The following is a 25,869-nucleotide window of genomic DNA, read 5'->3' as shown; positions in this document are numbered from 1 at the left end:
GAAAAAAGACGGGCTTGCCTCCTCCCACCCTGCGAATTTCCCTGGCTGGGGTCAAAGGACTGCTTGTCTGAACAAGGCACGGTGGGGGGGATCTGGAGAATATTTTAATCCTGCCTTCCCCCCATGCACGGTTAGTTTGCCTGATGACCGATCACAGACAGGATTTGGAAGCCAGAGCAGAAAGGGTTAAATAGCAAATCACACCAGCCACAAGATAAAGAAATAAATAAAACCCTGCCTTGCTGTTGTCTTTGCCAAACTTTTAGTTTCTCTCTGTCTCTCCTCGGTAAACAAGTGATGATTCAGCAGAAAGGCTTGAGGGCAAAGGCACCTAGAGCCAAGCCGGGGAACAGTAGCTGCTTTCTGTTTGGGGCGTCAGGGGACAGGGCGCCTGAACTGCAGGGACGAGAAGGGCCAGGACTGCGTCATGCTGAAAGCAGCAAGCAAGACTTCCAAAGACAAGGTGCTTCTGTCTCGCGCTGGGGGGGGGGGGGAGGGGGGGAGGGAGGATGCCCGGCTGCTTGCAGGCAGAAAGAAAAATCACTGGAGGTAGGAAAAGAGCATTTTGTTTTCCTAGCCTGGGTATCCCAGCAGGGCTGTGAACTCCACACAGGGTGGCCTTGTGATTTGTAGGGACCCCCCACTGGTGTAACAAGGGGGACGGAGTCGCAGCTGGAGGAAGTGACAACTCCTAGCAGAGAGCATGGTGGGGAGAGGAGCCCAGTTGTGCACGAATTCCTTCCTTCCTTCCCTTCTTGGTCCTGCTAGCAGAGAGGGGGAAATGGCTGCCAAGGAAGTTGCAGGGCTTGCAAAGGAGATTTGTCCCCCCCGCCCAGAATAGCAGTGCAAGTGCTTAAGGCTGGTTTTGGAGCATGAACAAGGCAGGAGAAAAGTTTAAGCAAGCGGATCCTAAAGGAGGCTGTTAGTGTGGAAAGCTCCACTGCCGAGCATGCTGGGAAACCAGGTGAAGTGGTTCAGAGGCGGGGTATAGATAGAGGAGGGGTGAGAGAGGGGTAGCAAGGAAGGGCAGGAACAAAGAACAAACTCAGCTGGGATGAAATCAGACTGGGATCCACAATCCTGTGCCTAATTTGAAGTTCTCTCCTCAGTGATTTTCACTTTCAGTTTCCAGCTAGGAGGAGAAGTGCCTGAAAGCACACGAGAGTCTGTCCTTATGAGATTCTCAGCCTGAATGTACAGACCAAGGGAGAGAAGCAGGAGCTGAACTTTCAGCTGCTTCTCCAAACTGGGAAAACTTTAGAAGCTCTCCCACTGTCACAATAAAGGTCTGATCCTGACCCCAGTAAAACCCATGGGAAAAAAAATTCCCATGGAGCCCTGTGGAACTGGGAGCGGCCCCAAAGATCACGTGGCCCCGAAGATAATGGCCTGGGAAAAAACGTTTGCAAGGGAAGCAAAAGGAATCACTTTTGAAGACGTTTAGGGTTCCAGGTTCCAGAAGGGCTGGTTACACACATTTCCTATTGACGCCACTGGGAGCTGAAGGCACTTGGCTGCTCTGACTGTCAGAGCCCCTATGGTGTTTCAATGATTATTACCTATTATCTGCATTATCATAGCATCTCGGAATCCCAGTCCCGCAGCAGGACCCCTCTGTGCAAGGGGCTGTACAAACACAGAACAAAAAGAGGGTCCGTGCCCCAAGGAGTTTAGAATCTAAGCGAACACTCAGAATCAGTGGCTGCTTTTGAAAACGTTGGCCTCGTTATCTTGGCTAACTCACGCCACAAAATTCTTTCTTTAATGTTCAAACTGTCTGTACAAGAGGGAACTGACAAGCCCTAATTGCATAAACCGCTTATGGTTTTTCGCTTATGCTATGTAATCATGGCAGACCAGATCAAGAGCTCTGTATTGAGGGGAAGGATGGTCTTGTGGTGAAAGCACTGGGATAGATTCAATGCCCATTTCTGCGACAGGGCTCCTCTTAGACCAGTCATTGAAAGGGTATAATTTCAGTTGGGGCTATGGATTCTCAGCACTTCTGATAACCAGGCCCTTAACTGTCTTCCCTCCGCCCCCATCTGAATAGGGATAACACCCTTATCTGTTTAGATTGTAAGCTATTTGGAACAAGGACTATCTAGCACTGCGTGTCTGTCCAATGCCTAGTACGATAGGGCCCCCGGTCTCAGCGGGGATCTCTCGGGGCTAGCATAGTAATAATAAAATATCTACACATGTACATACATTTATACACTTGCTAAACACAGCTGCCCCCTGAATTGGGTTGTAGCCTCAGCATGAGCTCAAAGTGAATTTCTACAGCTGACTTTAAATCCGCCCCTGAGAACATGGGTTTGCACCGATATGACCTTAACTGAATCATTATAATCACTATTTTTTTTGGGGGGGGAGGGGGGATATGAAATTACATAGTGGTGAATCTCCTGATCAGAAAAATCACAAGTGGGGCCTTCGCTGATAAGAATTTTGCTCCCAGCTGCTCATTACCAGTTCCACGGTTCTCCCAACAGGCTCTCCTTGCTGAGGCTGGCCTCATCGCTCTTCCCCCCAGATGCACTGGTCACAGGTGGGATCTGTTAGAACGGCGTCTGTCCCCACTGTAAAAGGAGCCTGTCCAAACCACAGCAGCCAACAGAAGTCTTTCAAAACCAGAGTCAGGGAACCCAGGTACAGCCAGTGATTGTTCCCTGGTCCGGTTACAACTTTGAATCGTGTTGTAAAGTACAGCAGGGCCTACTTGTGTCCTCCTACCTGGACTAAACTATCATTTATATTACGGTAGCACATAGAGACACCCCCAGCCAAGATCTAGGCCCCATTGTGTTAGGTGCTGTATACACCCATAGCAAGAGAGGGTTCCTGCCCTGAAGAGCTTACAATCTAAACCGAACACAGGAAGGGGAAATGAATTGACAGCAGGTTAATGGCAGAGCTGGAAATTGAACCCAGGTTTTCTGAATTCCTAACGAAATGCCATATCCATTAGCTCACATTCCCCCCTCTACACTCATCCTTGTCACCCAGCTAGGAGGAAATAGTCTCTATTGCTCAGTTGTAACCAGGTCCCCACCTTCATTTGGTGTAGGCATGGTCTAGCATGGCGTGTTCCAGTATGATTCCAAAAGGCCCATGAATCTGATGCAGTTCACAGAGAGAAAGTCACAAGCACAGATCAGGAATTTCAGACATGTTCGCCCAGCCACTCCCCACAAATATTCTACAGCTTCAGTCGTTAAATGTTTTTTTTAAATGGCAGGGTTTACAAAAGCCTGGTGTACATGGTTTGGCTTGTTCCATTTCTTTGCATTCCTCAGATTAAATTGTTTGTAAATCAAAATCATTCCCTGATTCAGACAAGCTCTGAGCAGCAGAGAAAACCAGGCCAGCATTTCCCCACAGAGTTAGTAATAATATCTTACAGTTATAGGGTGGTTTTCAACAACAAAAATCCCAAAACACTCAAAAGGAGATGGAACAATGGTTTCATTCTATCGCTGCATGCAGCCACCTCTGGGGTGGAATGCAACAGATGTTTAACAGCTCAGTGCAACACTACATAACAGGTGAGTCCAGAAGGGGAAGAAGGATCTCGTATCCAATTGAAAGTTCAAGGAGAATTTAGGGAGTAAGAATGCAGTTAACCCATTTAGAAATGCTCCAGGAAACCAGGACTAGTGGCCCCAATTCTTGGGGAAATTGCCATTGGATATTTAATGGCCAAAAGTGGCCAGGACCTTGATTTTAATTCCCATACAAGAGATGGCACCTCTAGCAGCTCAGTGGCCCCTAGCACTACATAGATTCTGTTCTAGTCATGTCACCAGGAACATGAGTGGATCTAGGATCTGACCACAGCAGTGTCTCTTCCTGCTAAGACCAAGTTTTAGGAACAACAATCAACTTTGCTGAAGGTCATTCTCATGAGTCTGTCACAATGCTGAGAAGACAACACCAAAGCCCCCTTTCCCAAAGCTCCCTGCCTTCCTCCTCTCAGATCATAAACTACAGAATCCCAAAGCCAAAACCACTCCTATACTCCAAAATGCCCCATTTCACCTCCAGCTGCTATTAGCCACAGGGGGTTACATCAAGATGCTCCAGGGATCTGTTTGTCCTGCACCAAAGATCAGATTTTCAAAGGAAGACAGCCCCCACCTGCTCCCATTGTGACACTCATGGCATATTGGGTGCTGAGCAATTCTGAAAAATCTGGCTATTTACTTAGGTACCTAAATGGGAACTGAAAATCTGACCCCCAATTGTGGGTGCTGAGCTTGGGCTCTTTGAAATTTGGCCCAGGTCTTGAAAGCCTGAAGATATTTGCAGTTCAGCGTTGCTTCATCCTTAGAGAAAGACCCACGTCTTCTGGACAAGGGATTTTTGGTTGGCCATTAAAACACCAACACTGGTCAATGTTCACCATCTTACTAGAGATACCACACATACTTCCTATTCTAGTCACTGTGAATGACATGAGTACCTTGGAGAGCAGAGTGGGGTAACTGCTGGAAAATGGTGACTTTTTAATGGCAGCTTCTGGTAAAACAGGTTTCACCATGTTGAATCCCCACATGGTAAATGTGAAGTGTCTGTTCAAAGGTCCACCCTGGCTGGTTGTCACACACTCTGGCCCCGTAAAGCAGCATGAGTGGAGAGTCATAGGATAAGCATGGCTGTTGGAGACAGTCAGCCCGGAGACAAATTAATCAAAGAAATGTAGGGCTGGATGGAATCTTGAGAAGTCACCAAGTCCAACCCCCTGCACTGAGGCAGGACCAAGTAAACCTAGACCATCCCTGACAGGTGTTTGTCCAATTCCTAAAAACCTCCAATGATGGGGATTCCACCTTCTCCCCATGGAGCCTATTCCAGAGCTTACCTATCCTTCATTGAGGTTTAAGGCTGATTGATAGCCCGGCTGCTGAAGCAAAAGTTTCCTGGTGCTAGGGGAGAAGTTACACACACAAATCCGGTTCTATGGTTTTTTCCCACCCATTAAATCAAATTAGATCAGAGAGGAAGGATGGCCTAGTGGTCAGGGTGCTAAACTGGGGTTCAATTCCCTGATCGACCACAGACTCTCTGGATGACCTTGGGCAAGTCATTTAGTGTGGGATTTCAAAAGCCACCTCAGTGGGCTAGGCACCTAACTCTCATTGAAAGTCATCAGGTTTTAGGCGTCTAACTCACTTAGGAATTGTTGAAAATCCTAACCTTCATCTCTCTGTATCTCAGTTCCCCACCTGTAAAATGGGGATACTAGCATTCCCTACTCACACGGGTGCTGGGAGGATTAATACATTAAAGACTGTGAGGGGTCAGATATTATGGTACCGGGGGCCAGATAAGTATCTAAGATCATTGTTCCTTCCAGTCCAATATCATTCTTCCAGTTGCATGCCTGGTGATTCGGAGGAAGGTTTAACTTCCTCTTAATGCAGTTAACCAATGTTGTATTTAGCGGGGAAAATTCTTCCCGACTCCTGCTGCACTCAGACGCTGCCCTGAAGCTTGAGGCTGGGTTTCCCCCCCCCCTCTGCCTGTGTAACTGCAAACTGCCCTCTCGTCATTCATCCACTCCAAAAGGGAGCTTGCTCTCTTGCCAGGGAAGCCCTGGAGGGCGGCGCGCACTGGGGCTGATGCAGAGGCAGCACCTGTGAGCAAATCCCCAGCAGAGAGAGGAGGGCGGCGCAGCACGGGGCCACATGGCTGCGGCGCGTCTGGCTCCCCATGCAGGGCGCAGCGTGACGGCACGGCAGAGTGACTCACAGGTGCAGAATGTCTGTGGGCAAGCGGCCCAGTTCACAGATGCCTGCAAGGGTTCCCGGCTACAGCTCAGGAAGCGAGCGCGCTCTTCACACCACGTCCTCTCGTCCTGCCCATCCACCAGGATCCACCCAGGCTTCGCTGTTCTTTCCCTGCCTGCCCTTATTCCTACCTGCTCGTCTGCCCCACGGGCGGTTTGTCAACCTAATTTAGAGCCTTGGCCCCCACCATCCGTCTGTCCAATAGGAAGCCTAAGTCCATCTCATGCCCCTTGCAAAGACCCTACTGAAGTATCCAAGAAAGGGGGTTTACTGTTGTGTGCGTAAGGGGCAGATTTAGGCCAAGATCCTTGGATCCAGGCTCAGGGCCAGGAGTGGAGTCCAAGGGCAGGGAGAGAACTGATCTAATGATGCAGGAAGGGACCGGCCTGCTTTCTCCCAAACTGGATAGCCCCACCTCCCCTCCCCTCCTTACAGAGGGTGCCTCCTGCCCACGGCTCCGGTTCTGCTGTTAATCCTCTGTTGGTGTTTTCAAGTGACTGGGGGCACAGCTGGCTGTCTGCACTGGCAAAAATGGGGCCCCTAATGGAACTGTGGCGCTGTCCCAGCAAAAGCAGGAGCGTGGAGAGAGGCTATGCCTACGCTGCAAACCTAGCTAGCACCGCTAAAAACAGCAGAGAAGCCAGTCACACAGGTTCAGTACAGACTAGCAACGCGAGTACACACCCAGAGGAGCTGGGGACCTGGAACAGCACATGCCGACAGCCAGGCCTTCGCTGCTATTCGTAGCTACGCGAGCTAGATTAAAGCTAGTGGGGGTACGCCTACCCGAGCGGCAGTCACACTCCGATTGCAGTTCAATAGCACAGCCACAGAAAGACAGAGCTCTGGCCATCTTCCCACGGTGTCATCTCACCCTTCTCGGAGCAAGCTTTAGACACCACGATGCTAGAACTGCTCTCGGCCTATCTACACCATAGCTTGCATCACTGTCACCCCAATGCAGCGACCCCACCGGTGCATTACAGACCCCGCTTCGTGCCAGGCAGAGGGTCATTGTGTTGTCCCTCCACAGAGCTGTTGGTACAGGGTCTCTTGAAGGACATGACTCGTCTCTCATGTGGGAACTGCAGATCCACCGCCCCACTGTGCCCTTAGCCATGTTTGGGGGCAGTCAGGAGAGATGCACACGTTAGCCTTACACTCACCATCCCCTGCAGGTGTGTCCTGCCACTTCTTTGTTCTCCTTCCCCTCAGAGTCCAAACCCCTCACTGTTTAACTCGCCTGCATGCCAGCATTGGAGGGACATTCTCTAATATTAGCCAAACCTCTCTCGTTTTCCCCTTCTGTCCCTCTGGGGAGCTTTTCCCAGCTGGTGCCTTTCACAGGAGTTAGAAGGTGTGTCCCTCATTTTTCTTCCCACATGCCCCTGCGTATAACTTTGGCAGGTCAGGTCAACGCTACCCACAGCAACAGCAACGATTACCTCCTACTTTCATCACCCAGACTCTAGCCACCTACTAGTGTACTGGATAAAAATACAGCTCCCAGCTTTTATCTGGGAGGGGGGAGTATAGCTGTAAGAATAAGGATAGTGCCCATTCTTGCTAGAAGCCTCAGGAATTATTTTTTTATATATATATTACGGTAGTTCCTACCAGCCCCGGCTCTGGATTGGGCCCATCGTGCTAGATGCTGTACATACCGAAAATGAAAAGACAATGCCTGCCCCCAGTGGTTTATGGGTTTCTTTGAACCGAGGAGGGAGAGGAGAGGTACCATGGTGATTTCAGGGAGCCAAGCCCCCCACCCTGCTCCAGCAGAACCCAAGGGAAAGAAGCAGAGACTTACGTGTCACAGCTTCGGTAGCGACCATGAACTCTGATTGGGCCTCGCTTTTGAGGGGTGCTGTTCCATTTGCCAGGAGGTTCAGGGACTTATCGTCATCTGGCAGTCTCTCCTTCTCCTCCGTTGCTGGGGTCTGAGGGTGAGGGGCTGGGCTGTGGCACGGAGCAGGTGGTGCTACCGCTGGATTCTGTGCGGAGGAAGGGCACAAGGTCTCCTCCTGATCTGAGAAAGACAGCCGGGTTCTAATTATTATTACTGCATGTGTTACCGTACCACGGAGCAGGATCCCATGTTGCTATGCACTGTACGAACACAGAACAGAGACAGTCCCTGGCCCAAGAGCTTCCAATTTCAGTGTAAGACAAGAGACAACAGATGGTTACAGACAGACTGAGCGGGAGTCCCAGGAAACAATAAAACCCATCTTCCATCATCCGTTCCGTCTTCATAACCCTTCAACAGTGGAAAGACAGCCAGGCCCCCCCCCCGATTCTATCCTGAGCACAATAGCCCACAGAAAGTTAAAAAACCTAGGCCAGATCTTCAGCGAGTGTAAAAAGGGCACAGCTCCCTTGAAGCCAAGGGAGCTCCCTGGATTTACACCAGCTGAGGATCTGGCCATTTTGGGTAGCATTTTCAGAAGGGCTTAGCACAGTCTGACTCTGCTCCTCATGCAGTTAATGGAAGAATGCTCCTTGACTTTGCTGGAACACTTGCACTAAGCACTTGTGAATTCTCTGGCGGCAGGGACTGTCTTCGTGTTCTGTGTTTGTACAGCACCTAGCACAGTGGGGCCCTGCTCTGTGACTGGGGCTCTTAGGTGCTACTGCTGTACTAAGAATGAATAAGACTCATAGACTTTAAGGTCAGTAGGGACCATCATGATCACCTAGTCTGATCTCCTGCACATTGCAGGCCGCAGAACCACACCCACCCAGTCCCATGATAGACCCATTACCTCTGGCTGAGTTACTGAAGTCCTCAAATCATGACTTAAAGACTTCAGTACACGTCATTGTGAAAATACCACCAGGTTTTCACAATTCAAACGTAAACATTATGCAAAATTTCTCGGGTTTTCCACTCAAAAACAGGCCGTTGTGGTGGCTGGTTGTGTTTAAAATCAACCCCTCTGTTGTTTTCCGATGTTAAAAGGCCGTGTGTGTGGAGGTCAGCTGGCTCCTGGGAATGGGCTGCAATTCGAAATGGTCACAAGGTCTGCAGTCTGAGTGGCTACCTTGTGAAAAGCAAAACTGGTCTGTCCCATACATTGCCCGGGGCAGTGAACCTCCCAGCCTGGGCCAAAGACGTGGGCTTGCTGCGCTTGCACCGGTGCTCTAAAAATAGCTGCACAGCCAGCACTTGGAAGTTGCGGCTAAGGCTCTGAAGCCCATTTCCCGCCCCAGGCTTCAAAGCCCGAGCTGTAGCCCAAAAGATGACGCCTACACGGCTATTTTTAGTGGGGTAGCATGAGCCTGAATCCGTCGACCTGGGCTGGGAGGCTCCCTGCCGCAGGCCGTGTAGGTGTACCCATAGTGGTCTGGAATGAAATTGGAAATATAGGTGTTTTTCCCCAGGAAAGTTTGTGGAAACAATATTTGGCATGTTAACTCAGACCCAACTGGAGTCCCACCTGGGTACGGGCAGGGCACTGCTGGGAGGAAGCCCACAGTGCCACGGTTCTGACGGGTGCACCCAGGGCACTGTTGGGGGGGGGGGGGGGGAGAAGATCACCGTGCCAGGGGTTCTATCCAGCAGGGGTAGGGCACTGCCACAGGGAAGCTCATAGCGCTGCACTGGGACTCCAGCAGACTGTCCCTGCTTTCTCAGAGAAGGATCCAATCACAGGGTGAATAAAATAAATCCCATGCTGTGGGAGCCTTCGCCGGCATGGACTTCGGGCCCTTCCATGAAGACGTGCACAGGAATCCTAGCTAGCATGAGAGGGACATTGCTCTGAGGCGGATCTCACTAGGGTCATCCCAACTGGGAGAAAGAGGGCACTGAGCGATAGGCAGCCCATGCTGCTGCCGTCTCAGCTGGCACTGACGAGAGACTGCTGCAAGAGAAACACGGGAATGCCATCACGGCAGCTGCATGCACCAGCTGAACAGCTGCACCGGGAGACCACGTGCTCCCGAAGCCTTCTGTAAAGGTACAGCTCTTTCCCACCCACGCCGACTGAGCAACCGGTTGTGCACGTCCCAGCTTCAGCTAGAAGCCTCTGGACTGCCAAGCTCCTGAAATAAAATTCCCTTGGCTTGGCTTTTGTCTGGCAGAGGGGCCTGGCCCACCAGAGATGGGCTAACCAGACACGCAGCCCTCAGCACAGAGAAGGGAAGGGAGTGCTAGCGCTACATTTTGGGGGGGGGCTGGCTCTGTGCATGGAGGCCTGACGCAGGACTCAGTTACCCATACCGCACATCTGGGGCGGGGAGCGGGGGAGAAAGATTTGCCATTCAGGGAGGGGACTCTGGGGGCTAGGGAGGCAGAGAGCCCCACGCTGGTAGAGGGTTCGGATGAGGCTGCTTGCCTCTGAGGCGGCCCTCCAAGTCCCTCTCTCCAGGTGGGGGAACAAGGGCAGGCAGGGGTGTTGGTAGGTATGCAGTGGAGTTGACAGATGAATCCCCCAAAAATCCAAGCCCTGGGCAGCCTCTTCCTTACCCCGTCTGCAGATGAGCTCCTGCGGGGTTAGCCTGATGGCCAGAGCGGCGCTGTGGGACAGCCCACTGAGGACTTCATTCAGCTCTGTGGTTGGAACACGACACGCATGTCCAGCCACACCGGCAGTGACACACCAGTCAGCCTCAGTCCCGGTTAACCTGGGGATGAGCGGGAACCCAACAGCAGCCGACCCTGGCTTGCCGCACACCTGAGCTGGCTTTGGTGTCTGGGCGCAGGGAGCGCTAGGGGGACTGCGTGATGTTAAGCATGGTTATTCCTCTCGTGCAGATGAAGCCACCTGAGACCCTGGGAACGTGAAGAGAAGGCCCCCCCCACTTTCTTCTACAGGCTTCCCAGTTGGCCTGTCCACCTCTTGCTCTCACCCCTTCTCCCTTGCCAGCTCCGCTTGGTGCTCAGAATAGCGACAGTTTACACAGCAGGGGCTGGAGGTGCAGCAGCATCGGGGGTGGAACTGCACTTTATATAAAACTAAATTATACCTTAGGAGAAGAAAGCGAGACCAAACCCCCATAATTACACTGACTATAACAAGAGGTCCTACATGCAGGCAAGCGGGAAGAGAGAGGCAGGCCTTGGACCCCTCATTATACTCAATATAACAAGAGATCTTACATGGAGGCAGAGGGGGAGGAAGGGAGACAGACCTCACACTTATAATTATATTGGCCATAATGACATGAGGGAAGAAGACCTGATCTCAAGTCCGCTGGGGTCAGCAGGACTCTTTGCACTGACTCTAAAACACATCACGAGAGGCTGAGGGAGAGAAAAGCAGGGGAAGAGAGGGGCCTCACACACGTAAAGCTATTTAATATAAGCCCTACTTTTAAGTTCAGATGGACTTAAGCTCCAGAATTTAAACACTCCAGTGTCTGGTGGTGGAGTATGCACGCTGGGGATTTTGCTTCACAGCTGTTTTCCACATACCAGCAAATCTGGACTGGTTTATGGTTTCACACTAACATCAAGATAAAATCCCCTTATGGAACAGTCCTATAGAATTTAACTGAAAACAGTGATCTTTCTAGAGGTTTTTAAAACCACCCTATAGAATCCAGCAGAGAATTCTCTGTTTGCTGTAGAATTCTGTAGGCTGGTTAAAAAAAACCCACCTTCATTCTCAATTGAAATCTTTTAGGCTGTTAGAATAATTTTATAGAACCCTCTTGGTTTCAGCTCTATTCAGTTCTATGGGACTCTCTCATAGGCGTGTGATTCTTGCCTGGTTTTGATATGAAATCAGGAGAAATTCTGCAGCTTCAGCCAGGTTTAAATTGAGAATTTGAGTCCAACGCTCAGAATGAGCTGGGGCAGGGAGGAGGAGTGTGCAAATCTCTCAAAGCAGAGGGAAAAGGGAGGGAAATGTTCCAATGCTTTCCAAACCCCAAACCAGGGAAGAAAGAGGTGAATGCATGGGTGTAAATAAAATAGTGGCCACACAGAGCTAATTCCTGCAGTCATTTGTCTGAGCTCAATCATGCCCCATTGGGAAGTTTGGCCTGAATAGGACTTGCAAAATTTGCCCTATAGGCCTGATCTAAAGCCAGTGGCAAAAATCCCATTGACTTCAGTGGGCATTAGATCAAGCCCGTAGTCACACATGATCCTGAGGTTACATTTCAGACCATGTGATCAGAAGGTTCCCACTGCATCTGTGTAAACCCAGCGCTGATAGGAATGAAATTACACTATCATACATTAGTGCAATCGGGCAGCTGGATCTGACCCAGAGGTTATTATTCACACACTTGTATAGGGTGCCCTAAATAGACATCACAACACTTAAAAATCAGAAGAGACATGATGCCTAGTCAGAAAAGCCTACCACGTAATATATCATCAGGAGCTTGATTGTCACATATGCTGGTTTTCACTGACTTCAATAAAGTCGTTCCTGGTTTACCTCAATTCAAGTGACTGGAGACCCAACACCTGAAAAATTAGCCTTCCAGAAAAATGGGGGCTTCCACCTAGTGGTGGTGGGTTAGCAGACAATGACAGAAAGGATGGCTTTGGGGTTAAGACCCTGAGCAAGAACTTGGGAGATCTGGTTTCAATTCCCAGCACTGCAACACACTGCCCGGGCAAGTCACTATGCCTCAAACATAAAATGGCGATGGTAACACCCCTTTTGCCTGTTTAGGGTATCAGCTCTTTGGGGCAGGGACGGTGTCTCATGATGTCTGCAGTGCCCAGTACAACTAATGCAACGCAAGCGATATTGATAGACAAACAGCTAGCTGACCGGGCCGCAGACCATTTATACGTGGTTAATTATACTGAATGCAATGTCTCATATACAAACAGAGATGGGGAGAGGAAATTGGCCATTAGATTAATTTCCTCTGGAACCAACAGGCCAGACAACAGGCAGAACTGTACAGCAGGAGCGAAATTGGACAAGTTGGTTCTCCTCTGTGTGACTCACTCCCTGGCATCTCTTTACGGCATGCCCACGTGAGAGCTGCCATGAGGCGCTTCACAAGTGTTCCGCAGAGCACGTGAGCCGCCGCAGCAGCCCAAAACCAAGCGCAGGGCCTCTCCTGGCACTGAGACAGAGGCAGGAGTTGCTCCTGCTCTCTGTGGTTCTGTGACTGGCATGGGGTGAAGTCAGCGCCTGCGTCTCCTCCTCGTTAACAGCTCAGCATCCCCTGGGCGTGGGGCAACTCTGCTGGCTGGAGCTCCGACAGATTTCTTTGCAGTGGTATCAGGCAGTCATGGAGAGAGCCCTGTCACGATCTCACTTCAGACATATCACAGGCTTGAGGGGACCCTGTAAAAAGGTTTTGATGTCTCTTCCGCATCTTCTTCCCTGCTGGGAGCTTTCCAGACCCATTCAGGCCCAGTGGAAAATAGTACTATTAACTAAATACCGTACACTCATACAGCAGCTTTTCATCTCAGGATCTCAAAGTGCTTTAGAAACAAGCCTTGTGAAACAGACAGGCAGGTATTATTACCCCCATTGTACAAGTGGGCACAGAGAGAAGTAACCTCCTTCCATTTGTATGGCGAACCATCAGCAGAGTTGAGAGTAGAAGCCAGGAGTCCTGGCTCCTAATCATCCCGTGGTGAGGTACCTCAGGAACGATACAACTTCTGGAGGAAGTAGCCACGTGTTACATCTTATTTCAGGCACATCAGGTATAACGCTAAATAAAACTCTCAAACCTCCTGCTCTAAAAAGCATCACTGAACTAAATACTTGGCATAACAAGGCGCCCATTCGTGTATGATCTACAAAGCTATAGATTTGGTGCCCTGGGACGTCCGTCCGGATCAGGTGCTCTAAGAAGAGAAGTTGTGAAACACACGTTTACAGCACTTGCTGTCCCGCACAGTGTTTGTGAACAAGTGGCTTCTACTGAAGCTTGCTTAGCCCCAGGGACTCTGATCTGCTCGATAACCCTTTGCACAATAGACCTGGGGACACTGATACTGCAAGGTGTTGAGCAAACCTCAACTACCCCTGAAATCCATGCAGATTTACCTCTTAGCTGTTGTCATTATTTATATTATGGCAGTACCTCAGCGCCCCATTGTGCTGAGAACTGCACATAAACATGGCGAGAGACCAACCCTGCTCCAAAGAGCTTACGGCCAGATTTTTAAAAATTATTTAGGCACCAAACTCCCACTGAAATCAATGGCAGTTAGGAGTCAAAAGGTCTTTAAAAATCCCACCCTGACAGTCTAAACAGACATGACCAAGGCTGGGAAAGGAAACTGAGGCACAGAGCAGGACAATGAGTCGCCCAAGGTCACTCAGCAGGTCAGCGACAGAGCCAGGAAGAGACGGCAGCTCTTCTGACTGCCAGCCAAGTGCCCTATCCACTCGGCCACATCATCCCTCACCCACCACCACTTGGCCTGAAAAGGATCTGGGGGTTATAGTGGGTCACAGATTGAATGCAAGTCAACAATTTGATGCAGTTGCAAAAAAGGCTAATATCATAGGCTCTGTCAGGGAAAACTGTGGCTTTCTAACCTGTTAAGAGTCTTTAGAAAAAGTTAATTGACGAATAGAAAAACGTGAGCTGGTGGACATTATTAACATGAACAATGATTTGCACTTATACAGCACCTTTCATTCTAAGATCTGGCTAGCCATCTTGCGGTTTTGTACAAGGGCCCAACTTTACAGAACCTGATCTCAGTGCACTTTACATTCATACAATCTCATCTCAACAATGCTGTGAAACCAAGTTATTATTACTCCCACTCTACAGAGAGGGGGAAGCCAGACAGGAATCCATCCCAGGCAACAGAGCGGAAGAGCTAAGAATAGAATTTTGCAGTCCTGAATCCCAGCTCCTCCTCCGCTCTAAGCAGTAGACAACACAGCCCTTCTAAAACAGAGAAAAGAATCCAGAATTTCTGGGGATGTATTGAGTATAGACTGAGAATCAGATCAATCTGAGCCTGGGATCATAACATGGGGTCAGGACGAGATGGAAACAAGTTCATTTAAAAAAGGCAGCATAAAGCTTTATGGGTCACCAATTGCATAGCTGTTGAATTAAACTAATGACTTCAAAGCAGTCCAATGATTATGCCCTTATGCCGTAAATCACCTGACTTGCTTTCAGTGCAAATTTGCATCTGCTCCTGTGAATACGTTGCACTGGGTTCTTAGCCTTGGAACTGAAAGTTGCCAAACTGGGTAAACACATTCCTGCTTGGTGCATCAGAATTTACATCATTGCGAGACAGACTGGACTGACGGCCGTGGCACCTGAAATCATCTGTTTATCTACAAAACAGGTAAAGCATGGGAAGTAGTAGGGCCAGATTTCCCCTCCCTGACAACATGCCTGAGTCCTGACTTGGAGCGGCCACGTATAGTGATGAAACAGCAGTTCAGTCACCAGCAATGCCTGTCGGTGCTACTTGGCATGGCCATTTCGTGGTAAGGGCCCCAGCCCACAAGGAACCCGGACCTGCCATACACAGAGACCACCAAACAGTCATCATTTGATACCATCTTTCTGTCATTCCCAACAGGGCTAGATTTAGACCCAAAGGTGAGAAGTTCCAGTCCCCATTGTTAATTCCCTAATCTACCCAATCGCTCTGCATTCCTCTTTTAATTAGATTATTTACCCTCCAGCTGAAACAGAATGTAACAGAGTGCCCGCCAGCAAAAACAACAGTAAACAGTGGTCAGTTTGGTGCTGTTATTTTACATCCCACCCGGGGTACAAAATTCCGAAGCTCAGCAGAAGAGGCCCTTGTCCTACAGACACTGCAGCCCATGTCCTCTGCTGATACCACATTCTCTTTGATCTTCAACCTCCTTATCGAGAGAAGCAGACATTACAACCAAACCTGGAATGTACAAGACAGGGTGCACACCTGGATAGAGAGGGCAATAAAAATTCCAAAATGATACAGGTGGGAGGGTGCCTTATGCAGAGTTTGAGGGATGAGAAGAAACCCTACAAAGTGTTGGCCAAAGGTAAAGCAGAGGCCCCTTTCTCTCTCCCTTCATTGAAGAGATAGCAGCAGCTCAGTTTTAGCCAGATTTTTCTGCTGCTGGCTGGAGAAAGACCAGGTAAAGCTTTTCTCATGTTCTTTTGGACACGCGTGTTTCCTGTTGCGTGAGACAGGCATGAGCCCAAAATCAGGGTCTGGATTTCAAGGTGTTTGGAAGCCCACACCTACTTCTGAATTCATACCACTGGACACTATCATCCAGATCTTCAGGGAGCGTCAATCAGTACAGCTCTGTTGTAGTCAGTGCAGCGAGGAGGATTTTCACCTGCTGAGGATCTGGCCCTAACTCTCTGAATTGAAACAAACAACCGGTCTGACCAGCCATGAGGTCTGCAAGTTTGAAGCCTGGGCTCAGGGCGTGGGTTCAGGCCTTTCTCAAGACCTAGCTGGAAATCAAAAGTGACAGTAAAAAGCCACAAACACCGACAAGTAGCAGAACATTTCAGAACCACAGCAAAGGTTTGGTTTGAATGGTCGAAGGTTTGGCAAAGATGAGAGAGGGTGTTTCTGCTTTTATTATTATTTGTATTGGACCTACCCCCAACCAAGAACAAGGCCCTATTGTGCTAGGTGCTCTATAGACTCGTATCTACACTGCAAAAAAAACAAACAAACCCCAAACCCCCAAACTCCACAACAGTAAGTCTCAGAGTCCAGGTCAACTGACTGAGGCTCATGGTAGCAGTGTAGACGTTTGGTCTCCGAGACCTTTCCCCTTGCTGGGTTTCGGGGCCCGGGCTAACATCTGCACTGCCCTGTTTGTGGTTGGGGTTTTTTTTAGTAGGTTTTTTGCTGTGTAGATGTGCCAATAGTAAAGGAAAGTCTCCACCCCAAAAAGCTCACAATCTAGATAAGGCAGGCAAAAGATGAGAAAAAGGGAGCATTGTCACAGAGGGGGCTTTCACACACAGACACATTAAATTAGGGCAAGACTTTGCAAAAAAAATGATGAATGATTTTGGGTCTCCAGCTAGAGACGCCTTTAAAGGGGCCTGATTGGCCCCCCCAGAAATGAAAGCACCTCAAAATACTAGCCACTTTTGAAATGTTGCCTGCTGTGACTTGCTCTGGGAGACCTAGTGGCAGCGTGAGCTACTGAACCAAGAGCTCCAAAGTGGCACAGCAGTGCATTAACCAGAAGACCACGTTTGGTGACAGCGCCTTCTCCACCCTCCCTTGAGAAGCCAAGGAGAGGACAGCACAAACACAAAGCAGGGAAAAGCAATGAATGATATCCTGTACATGGGGCCCATGTTGGATCCAGTCCTCGAGACAAAATCCCCCAAAGAGAGATCATGCTATGGGGCACATCGAGGGAAAGATCACAGCTGAGGGCTGCCATGCACAGCTTGTTACACTTCTGGCAAAATATGAAAAACTCACGAAAATGCAAAACGGGCTCGCTTTGGTTTCTGAAACTCATAGAATCTAGGCAGGCGATTTCAAAGGAAATTCAATTAGAAGCTAGAGGAAGAATGTGACGCTCTAGTGGCAAACAGCAGACCCCAGTTGAGGGATTGTTTTGTTTTGAAACTGGAATCTTTGAAAATGCCAGAAAGCTTCTTCTTATTTTCTCTTTTCACTTCACTGGGTTTTTTGTTTTTAATTTTAAACAAATGCAGCCATTTCGCTAATTGCAATGAAAGTTGGAGAAGTGGAGAATAGAGGTCAGGCTTTTGAGGCAGAATGTATATTGTTGTTTTTTGGGGTCAAAATGAAAATAAAAGTGGTTGTTTGTTTCTACTTTCTTTTTTTCTTAGAGGCTGTTTACATGCAAATTTTGCAATCAAGCTAGTTAAACTGGTGCAAACTCTTGTGTGGACTCTCTTAATTCAGTCTAAAAATGGTTTATTTTCACTTAATTTAAACCTGTTCCTGATCTGTTTCCTTTGCACTAAGGGACCTGGCAGGCAAGCTGAGTTGTAGGAAAGAGATCTTCACCGCGCATGCAGAAAGGCCAAGGTTACATACTGAGAGGCCTGGCCGCTGGTTTGCATTCCTAACCTCCGAGTGTCACACAAAACTAGGTCCCGCCTGAAATCTGGCCCACTTTCTCTAGTTTCACTCCTTCTACATGGTCCTACATATTCCTCCAACATAATTTAAAATCAATCAATCAATTAAATTAAATTGAATTGAATCAATCAATCAAAATTGGATTTAAAATCAAAATAAGATCATCCATACACGGGTTTGTACCAGTTTATTTAAGGTTATGTCTATACTGGAATGGGAGGTGACTTGGTATGGCACAACATTTTGATTAAAAAACTAGAATATATAATTAACGTGGCACACATTAAACGGATTAAAAACTGCTAACTGATCGGTGTTAACATGTAATTGTAAATGAGGCATCATCATCAAACTGGTGCGCTTCCTGGGCGGGTTCTGCAGGGATCCGTTCTTGGCTTATCATTTTTATCAATGACTTGGAAGAAAACATCAAGTCATCACTGATGAAGTTTGCAGACGAAACAAAAATGGGGGGGGGGGGGGTTGGTAAATAATGAAGAGACCAGGTCATTGATTCAGAGTGATCTGGATGGTTTGGCAAACTGGGCAGATGCAAACAATATGCATTTTAATACAGCTACTCGTCAAGGTGCACATTTAGGAAAAAGGATCGTCGGCCATACTTGCACAGTGGGGGACTCTATCCGGGGAAGCGGTGACCCTGAAAAACATTTGGGGGATGGTGGTGGATAATCAGCTGAACGTGAGCTTCCTGTGCAACAGTGCGGCCAAAAAGAGCTAATGTGACCTTGGGATGTATCAATGCAATCTCTAGTAGGAGTAGAGAGGTTATTTTACCTCTGTATTTGACACAGATGCAGTTGCAGCTGGAATATTGTGTCCAGTTCTGGGGCCCACAATTCAAGAAGGATGTTGATAAATTGGGGAGGGTTCAGAGAACAGCCACAAGGATTGATTAAAGGATTAAAAAACATGCCTTATAATGACAGACTCAAAGATCTCAATGTCTTCATCATAACAAAGAGAAGGCTGAGGGGTGACTTGATTACAGCCCAAGTATCTACATGGGCAATGCAAATATTGAATTATAGGCTCTTCAGTCTAACAGAGAAAGGTCGAACATGATCCAATGGCTGGAAGCTGAAGCTAGACAAACTCAGATGGGAAATAAGGCATAAAATTTTAATGGTGAGAGTAATTAACCCTTGGAACAATTTACCCAGGGTTGCGGTGGTTTCTCCATAACTGGCAATTTTAAAACCAAGATTGGATGTTTTCCTAAGAGATCTGCTCTAGGAAATATTTTGCAGACATTCCCTGGCCTGTGTCATACATGAGGTTAGACAAGATGATCATAAATGCCCCTTCCGGCCTTGAAATCTAGGAGTCTATACCTGTGACAGCTCTGATCAAGCCAGTCCACTAAACATAGCAATGGAGTTGTGGCTACAAGGGCAGTAGGATGGGCTCGCCGCACTAAGATGCACCTGAGCTTTCAGATAGAGTCATACTTGGGGCGCTAGCTGTCCTGCTGCCTGGGCAGCTGCAGTGATGCTGCTATTTTTAACAAGCGAGTGCCATTCGAGTGGGCGTGGGTATAGCTACCTAAGCTGGAAATTACCTCTCCAGCTGCCGTGTAGACATAGCCTAAATTGGTTTAAAGTCACACCTAGAGTTAAATTGGTGCAACTCTACAGTTAGCTGAGCCCTGAGTATGAATTTGGCAGTGCTGAGCAGCTGTCAGCCCATCTGAGTTCTGGGTCGGTGGGAGGAGCCCACCAGAACAACCAAAGGCTCCGCCCCTCAGGTGAGGGAGGGGCACGTAGGCCATAGATCAACCAGTGACACACAACCAACAAGCTGTCCGATTAATCACTTCTGAGTGCACAGTTCTTTGCACAGGACAGCCAATGGCAACACACAAGCCTCTCCCACGTGGTGCCCTACAGCAAACATTTCTTAGGCCATGCTCTTGCCTGCCAGTACGTATGGGTTACCCTGTGTGTATTCCTGATGGTCAGGATCACGCCAAGCAGCAGTGCTTTCCCCGTACGGCCTGACCGCAGTTTGAAAATGGTGCTGGCTTGCTAAAACTGAATGAATTTGGGGTTCCCAAGGAAAGGAATCCCAAAAGTTTGTTAGTTTGTCCCCAAGTCCCAGGATTCCAGCAGGGTCCAGAAGATATCCGAGAGTGCACCACAAGGAAAAATCCCGGGAGGCAGAGAACATAGCGGTGGAATATGGCATCATGGGATATCCGCCAAGAGTGCAGTTGTTTTGAAAAAGTACAGAACTGCACGATTCACAAGGGAAGCAGCTTAAGCCGGCATAAACAAAGGGCATGTCTACACTGACGGCGGCAAGGTCGCCGCCATCAGATCGACCTTTCTGGATCGATATTGAGCGGCCAGTGAGCACGATCGATCCAGAAGTCGACGCTGTAAAACCACCCCCTCGAGCTGTGTAGTGCTGTGTCGATGGGAACGCGGTTCCCGTCGGCGCAGTGCAGTGAAGGTGCCGCACAGAAGGGAAGCACAGCAGTCAACGGGAGTTACGCCATCTACTCTGCGCAGCTTGCGTAACTCCCGTTGACTGCCGCCGAATCGCCAGGTAAGGGTAGACCAGGGCAAAGTGTTGCGGGCACACTCTTTTGGGAGAATTATACTGGTAGAGCTCTAGTGGAAAAACGTAGACTGGAAAACCTCTCCTATGTGGACAAGGCCTCCCTTGATCTTGATAGCAGCATGGGCAGGACAATGGACGGGGAGGGTGGCCCAGCAACTCCCAGCTCAGCAGAGCTCCCATTTCCAGATAAGCTGAGCTCTGAGGGAAGCATCTGCTGAGCCCTCTGTGAAAGATGCATTGTCTGGGCCTGTCACAAGGGCTGGGCCTGCAGTACAGCGCAGCTGGGCTGCGGCCCCGAGAAAGAACTGCTTTCAGCCCCATGTTACACCTCAGGGCAAACTCATTGAGAATGGTCAAAAAAAAACCAAAACCCAGTGTGTGTGCACAAGTCAAGTACACTCCCTCTTCTGCCGCCAGACTGATGAAGCTGCAGAATTGCTGGCTACCGTAGCCAAGCAAGCGAGGGGAAGTTAAGGGGGAGCCAAGAAATGAAGCGCGGTGGGCCAAGTCCTGCTCCCAGTTGCACTGGGGAGTCACTGGGAGCTGGGCATGCCTCTGACAGGAGCAGAGTTGAGCCTCTGGGTCTGGGATACTGATGCTGCATGTGGAGCAGCCAGAGAGAATATCCAGGGTGTGTGTGACAGAGAGAGGAGGAGGGGTCTTGTGTGTACCCTGGAGAGAGGACAGACGGGGGAGGGGAGTAAGAAAGAGAGGAGTGTAGAACTTGCCCAAATTTTTCCATCAAAACCAATTTTTTTTTTTTTTTTTTTGACAGAAAATGGCCCTTTCCCACCCCAAAAAATCAAATATTTATTTCTTTTCTAAATTTTTCCTTTTTTCTTTAACCTCTCCTAGACTTATTTTCAGTGGTCCCTGCCATTCGTTCTATTCTGCCAGTGGAAAAGGGAAGGGAAATGAAAAATCATAAACTGGAAATTTTTTTGGGTGAAAAATAGGTTTTAGTTTTTGTTTGTTTGTTTTTTTGTTTTTTAATTTCTCTAAACAAAACAAAACAAAAAACCCAGAATTTTTTTTTTTTGGGCCCCAAAATGCCACATGAGAAAATAATTTTCCAACCAGCTCTAGGGAAGTGAGGGAGAAAGAGAGGTCTGTAGGGTAGTCATGCTAAAGTAAGGTCATACAAAGACTGGCCCATATGGGCCAGCATGCTGCCATATGAAGGTGGCACCTGAGCATAGGCCGCCTGTACTCTCTCATTCTCTATGGGACATGAAACCAGAAGAGTCTCATCCTTCTCTAGTGCCTCCCTCTGGTAATTCAAAGGAGTTGCTTTGATGGTGCTGAGAGGGAGCTATGTCCAGCCCTTCTTGCTGTGAGAAGAAGGTTGTGATAACCTGGGATCTATCTCCCGAGGTGGGTACTAAGAGAGGGGACACAGATCCCAGAAGAAATATGGGGGTCGTGTCATTTTGTCACAAGGTAGAAACAGCCTGATTCCATGGTCAGGGAATTGGACTAAGATCTGGATTCTGTCCCCAGCTCTGCCACAGATTTGCTCGCTATGAGCCTCATTGCACCGCAGTTTCCCCCACCTATTTTATCAACTCAATCTCACCGAGTTGACGTGGCTTCCTTAATTACACTTGAAAGGGTTATTGGGTTCAAACCCCCATCATGAAACCCTAAGTGCAGATGAAACTTCCCAAGAGACGATGCTTCTGCATTGAATGGTCAGGAAATAAAACTGTGTGGAAAAGCTGGACCTCGTCCATTTGTCGTCCCCCGGGTGCTGCACAAACAAGGATGAAAATCCTGCAAAGTTAAAGACTGCAAAAAGCAGCTGCTTTTACCCTGTTGGATAAAAAACAAACATCTCAATTCTGCACTGAGTTTTCAAAAATTCAGTCCCCAGCAAAGAGCAGGAATTGGACCCTCCTCGATGCAAGTCTGGGTCTGCGTGGGCCATGAGCATCTCCAGGTAAGCAGTGGCACTTGGTGCCTTTGCAAACAGTGGTAGGAGTCTCTGGTGTTTGGAAAACGGAGAACCCTTGCCCTGTCAAAGCCCTGCTATGAAGCAACCTGGAGCTAGGGCAAAGTCCCAAGCAACCATCCGAGTACGTATCCAGCCAGCCTCGCAGTGGTTGTTATGGATTGCTCACCCACCACTGAAATGAATCCACGTCGGGGGTGGAAAGTCACGGCTCTTGGTACCCGGAATTCTTCCCTGTGATGCAGCCACCTCTCTGAGGTGGAACCCGTCAGCAGTTTAACAGCAACACGACAAGAGTTTGGGACAGGAAGTGGAGAACACAGTATCCCGCTGGGAACGTAGGGGGAACATAACAAGGGAATGTGTTCTCTGAAATCTGGGCCCTGGCACATTCCAGGCTAAGTACATCAGTGGCGTTACCCCAGGAATGAATTTGGCCTATTTTGTGTCTCAATTCGACAGCACACACAATAGGCCGCGCTTCACCTTTAGCTGTCAGTTTCCTGCTTTGACTCGTTCCTCTCAATAAGCCCTTTCATGCAGTTTCTGCCCGTGAATAGCTGTGGAAGTCAATTACACTGACAATGGAAGTCCTCAGACTGTGTACGACATCCCCCGAAAAAAGCCAAAGACTCCGACCTGATCAACGTTTTCATTACAGCAAATGCAAGCGAAGGCATTACCATGTTGCCATAATAACTACCGCAGGACAACTTTCACGTAGCTGCCCACAGTAGAGAGTTACACACCAGGTAATATTACATTAGCAGAGAGCTTATTACGTATACAATAGCTCGCTCAGACTCAGCTGGCAGAAAGTCATCATTTAGTAGTCTGGAAACCTCTTATGGTCCAATTGATTTCCCTCCCCACACACAATAGCTACACACTCCAAGAGAAGGCTTTCGCAGAGCTAGCGTACTGCAGCTAACACAGCACGATACATGGAAACAGATGGGGACTCTCACTGGTAGTGGAATTTCACTGGATTTGCTCCATGTGAGAGGAGGAGATGGAGGCAATCAGGGATCCAGGGAACCTGGGCACCCACTTATGCAGGGCCTGATTCTGCAGCCCTGACTCCTTTTGGGTAGCATTTACTGAGTCATCTTATTGGCACCAATGGGACTAAGCGCCACTCACTGAGGGGGCAGAATCAGGCTCTTAGCTGCTGGATGGTCCCCCAATAGTTTGCCATCAGAGCACCAGTCCTCTCTGATCTGTGGCCAGTCCATGGGTATTGGATGGAGCCACCTACATACAGCAACCCACAGCCCTCCACCCTCCAGTTGTGGGGCTTGAAGCCAGATCTGTGGAAGGAATTAAAAGGAGACGGAGGAGAAAGCTTTCTCCTGGTACAGAGCAGGGGCTGGAGGATGTTATTAAATTTAATAGGATCAGGGCCCAGAGCGAAGGAGGGGGGAAGCTGCATCTTGCAAGGAACTGGCCCAGGCCCAAGAACACACGGCGTCTGAATGGAGACAAAAGTTCTTGTGAGAAGCTAAAGCTCCAGGGCAGCTGCATCAGGGCTCCCACTGCACGGTCTGCAACACAGGCAGGAGGCAGCAGAAAGAAACCCAAACTCCCTTCCTCCTCCCCCCCCCGCCCGGAGCGGTCACATTCTGCACAGCCAGCATGCGAGAGCACAATAGTGTCTTTGGAGAGAGAGCAAATGGGAAAGGAAGTGGTGGGTTTAAGCCTGGAGGTGAGCCCCTCCACCAGTAAGTCTCTGCAACATTTCATCTGCCTGCTCTTTAACTCTTTTAGCTCATGCAGAACAAACATCTCCCCCACCCCTCACAAGCCAGGAAAACAACTCAGCAAGCGCCTTTAATCCCCAGTGCCCTTGCTCCAGCCGATCCCGGCTCTGGATGAAGTCCCATTAGAAATGGGAAAGTTACAGCAACTTTGCGGGAAAGTTTCACACAAACTTTCTTGTCTTAGTGGCACACCCCCACAGCCAGATCATCCCACGGTGTACCTCCATTAGCTTCACTAGATCTATGGGGGTTTTTCACCAGCTGGGGTTCTGATCCACATTGTTTGGCTAGATACACAGGCAGATGAGGTTCGACCTTCAGCGGGCGTAAAGCAGCACAGCTATTTTAAGTTCAACAGAGCTATGCTGATTTCCACCAACTGAGGATCTGGCTCACATTGAGTGCAGCCATGAAGAGCTACAATTCTCTTTATAAACCAGAAAATTGGACAAAGAATTAGGCTTCAAAAATACAAAGACCTGGGAAGCCTAGGGCTCCTGTGAATGACCAGAGAGAGAAAAGTCCCTGTAAGTTTCAAGCGAGAGAGACAAAAGCCTCTTGTGCTTACCTGTGCTAGGGGACAGGAGGGGTGTCTGATCCGGTGTGGGGTCTCCATTGACTGAGTCAGAACGGCTTGAAAGATCACTTCTCACCTGGGACATCTGACTGGGACCTGCCAGACAGCACACACACAGAGCAAGACAGAGAGAGAGAAGCTCATTGAAGATTGCTAAACAGCCCCAGCCATGAGGAACACTCACATGGAATGAATCAGGAGGAGGACTTAATGTGGGGAAACAAGAAGGAAACCACAAAACACCAATAAAAGATTTCTAATTAACCGGGATAGGACACCTCTCCCCAAGCTGCAGCGTTCACATGCATAGAAGTTTACTCCATTGTTTAGCTGCAAGAAACTCCAGCTCTGCATAAGTTTCCCTCCAGACACATTTAATTCCCGGCAGCCCTGAGGAATCCTGTGATCAACCAACTCCCACCCCCCAGAATACAAAGACACATTGGAGAAACTTACTTTTTTACACTTTAATGGAGCTCCCACAACTTGAGGGTCATCTTATTGTCTTCTCCATGTGAAACTTCAGGTCTCTGCAACTGCTCCTTTCTCCAAAACACCACACTCCTCCAGGCCTTTTTGACTAGATTTCTTCAACTTGTCTTTTTTTGTCTTTACATATTCCTTAAAAGCGTCCTGCTTGGTGCCCGGTCTCTGTCAGGAATGTCCCGCAGTTTGAAATAAAGAGGACACTTTACTTCTTTATCTTTGTAGCTCTCTCTTTATTGCAGAGTGTTTGGTTACAACTGGACAAGTTTCTGCAATCTATCTCCAGACTAAGCTCTGCCTCCCGTCTGTCACACAGGAAATTGCATTCAGGGCTGATTACCCAGTTTCCTTCAAGCTAGAGATATTTGGAGTTCATGCAACCTATAATAAGCTGGTTGGCACTAAGGTTTAAAAAAAGCAGTGAGAACTAACAAACAAACAAAAAAACAAAACAAAACAACCCCCCCCCACAAAAATCCACCAAACCACTTTAAAAAGAAAGAAAGAAAGAAAAAAAAAGTTGGTTTCTCTTTTGCGGGATTGGAGCCAAACAGTAAAAGCATGGTGGGGGAGAGGGAAATATGGGACGGGCAGCGGTTTAATATAGCCCTCTGCCAATGGTCAAGTCTCTAATCTATACATTTTTTAAATCCAAATTAATTGTAATTTGTTTTTCTTTAAACTCAAAGATCAATTTTCAAACAGCAGCA

General features: G+C 48.6%; 1 protein-coding gene across 1 annotated transcript in view; it reads right to left on the bottom strand.

Annotated features, from left to right (window-relative positions):
- The window catches only part of MDFI (MyoD family inhibitor), a 29,642-nt gene extending 4,615 nt beyond the window's left edge, over positions 1–25,027 (bottom strand). The window contains 4 exon segments of the mRNA XM_067531780.1: positions 7,606–7,824; positions 24,665–24,769; positions 24,939–24,972; positions 24,974–25,027. Coding sequence (XP_067387881.1) covers positions 7,606–7,824; positions 24,665–24,769; positions 24,939–24,972; positions 24,974–25,027 — 412 coding nt within the window.
- Between the last annotated feature and the right edge of the window lie 842 nt (positions 25,028–25,869).

Source organism: Emydura macquarii, unplaced genomic scaffold (genome assembly GCF_026122565.2).
Source record: "Emydura macquarii macquarii isolate MOO-44397 ecotype Brisbane River unplaced genomic scaffold, CSIRO-AGI_Emac_v2 contig_3220, whole genome shotgun sequence".
In the NCBI taxonomy this organism is placed as follows: Eukaryota; Metazoa; Chordata; order Testudines; family Chelidae; genus Emydura; species Emydura macquarii.
The sequence above is the reverse complement of the archived record's forward strand: the minus strand, read 5'-3'. Positions and strand labels throughout refer to the sequence as shown.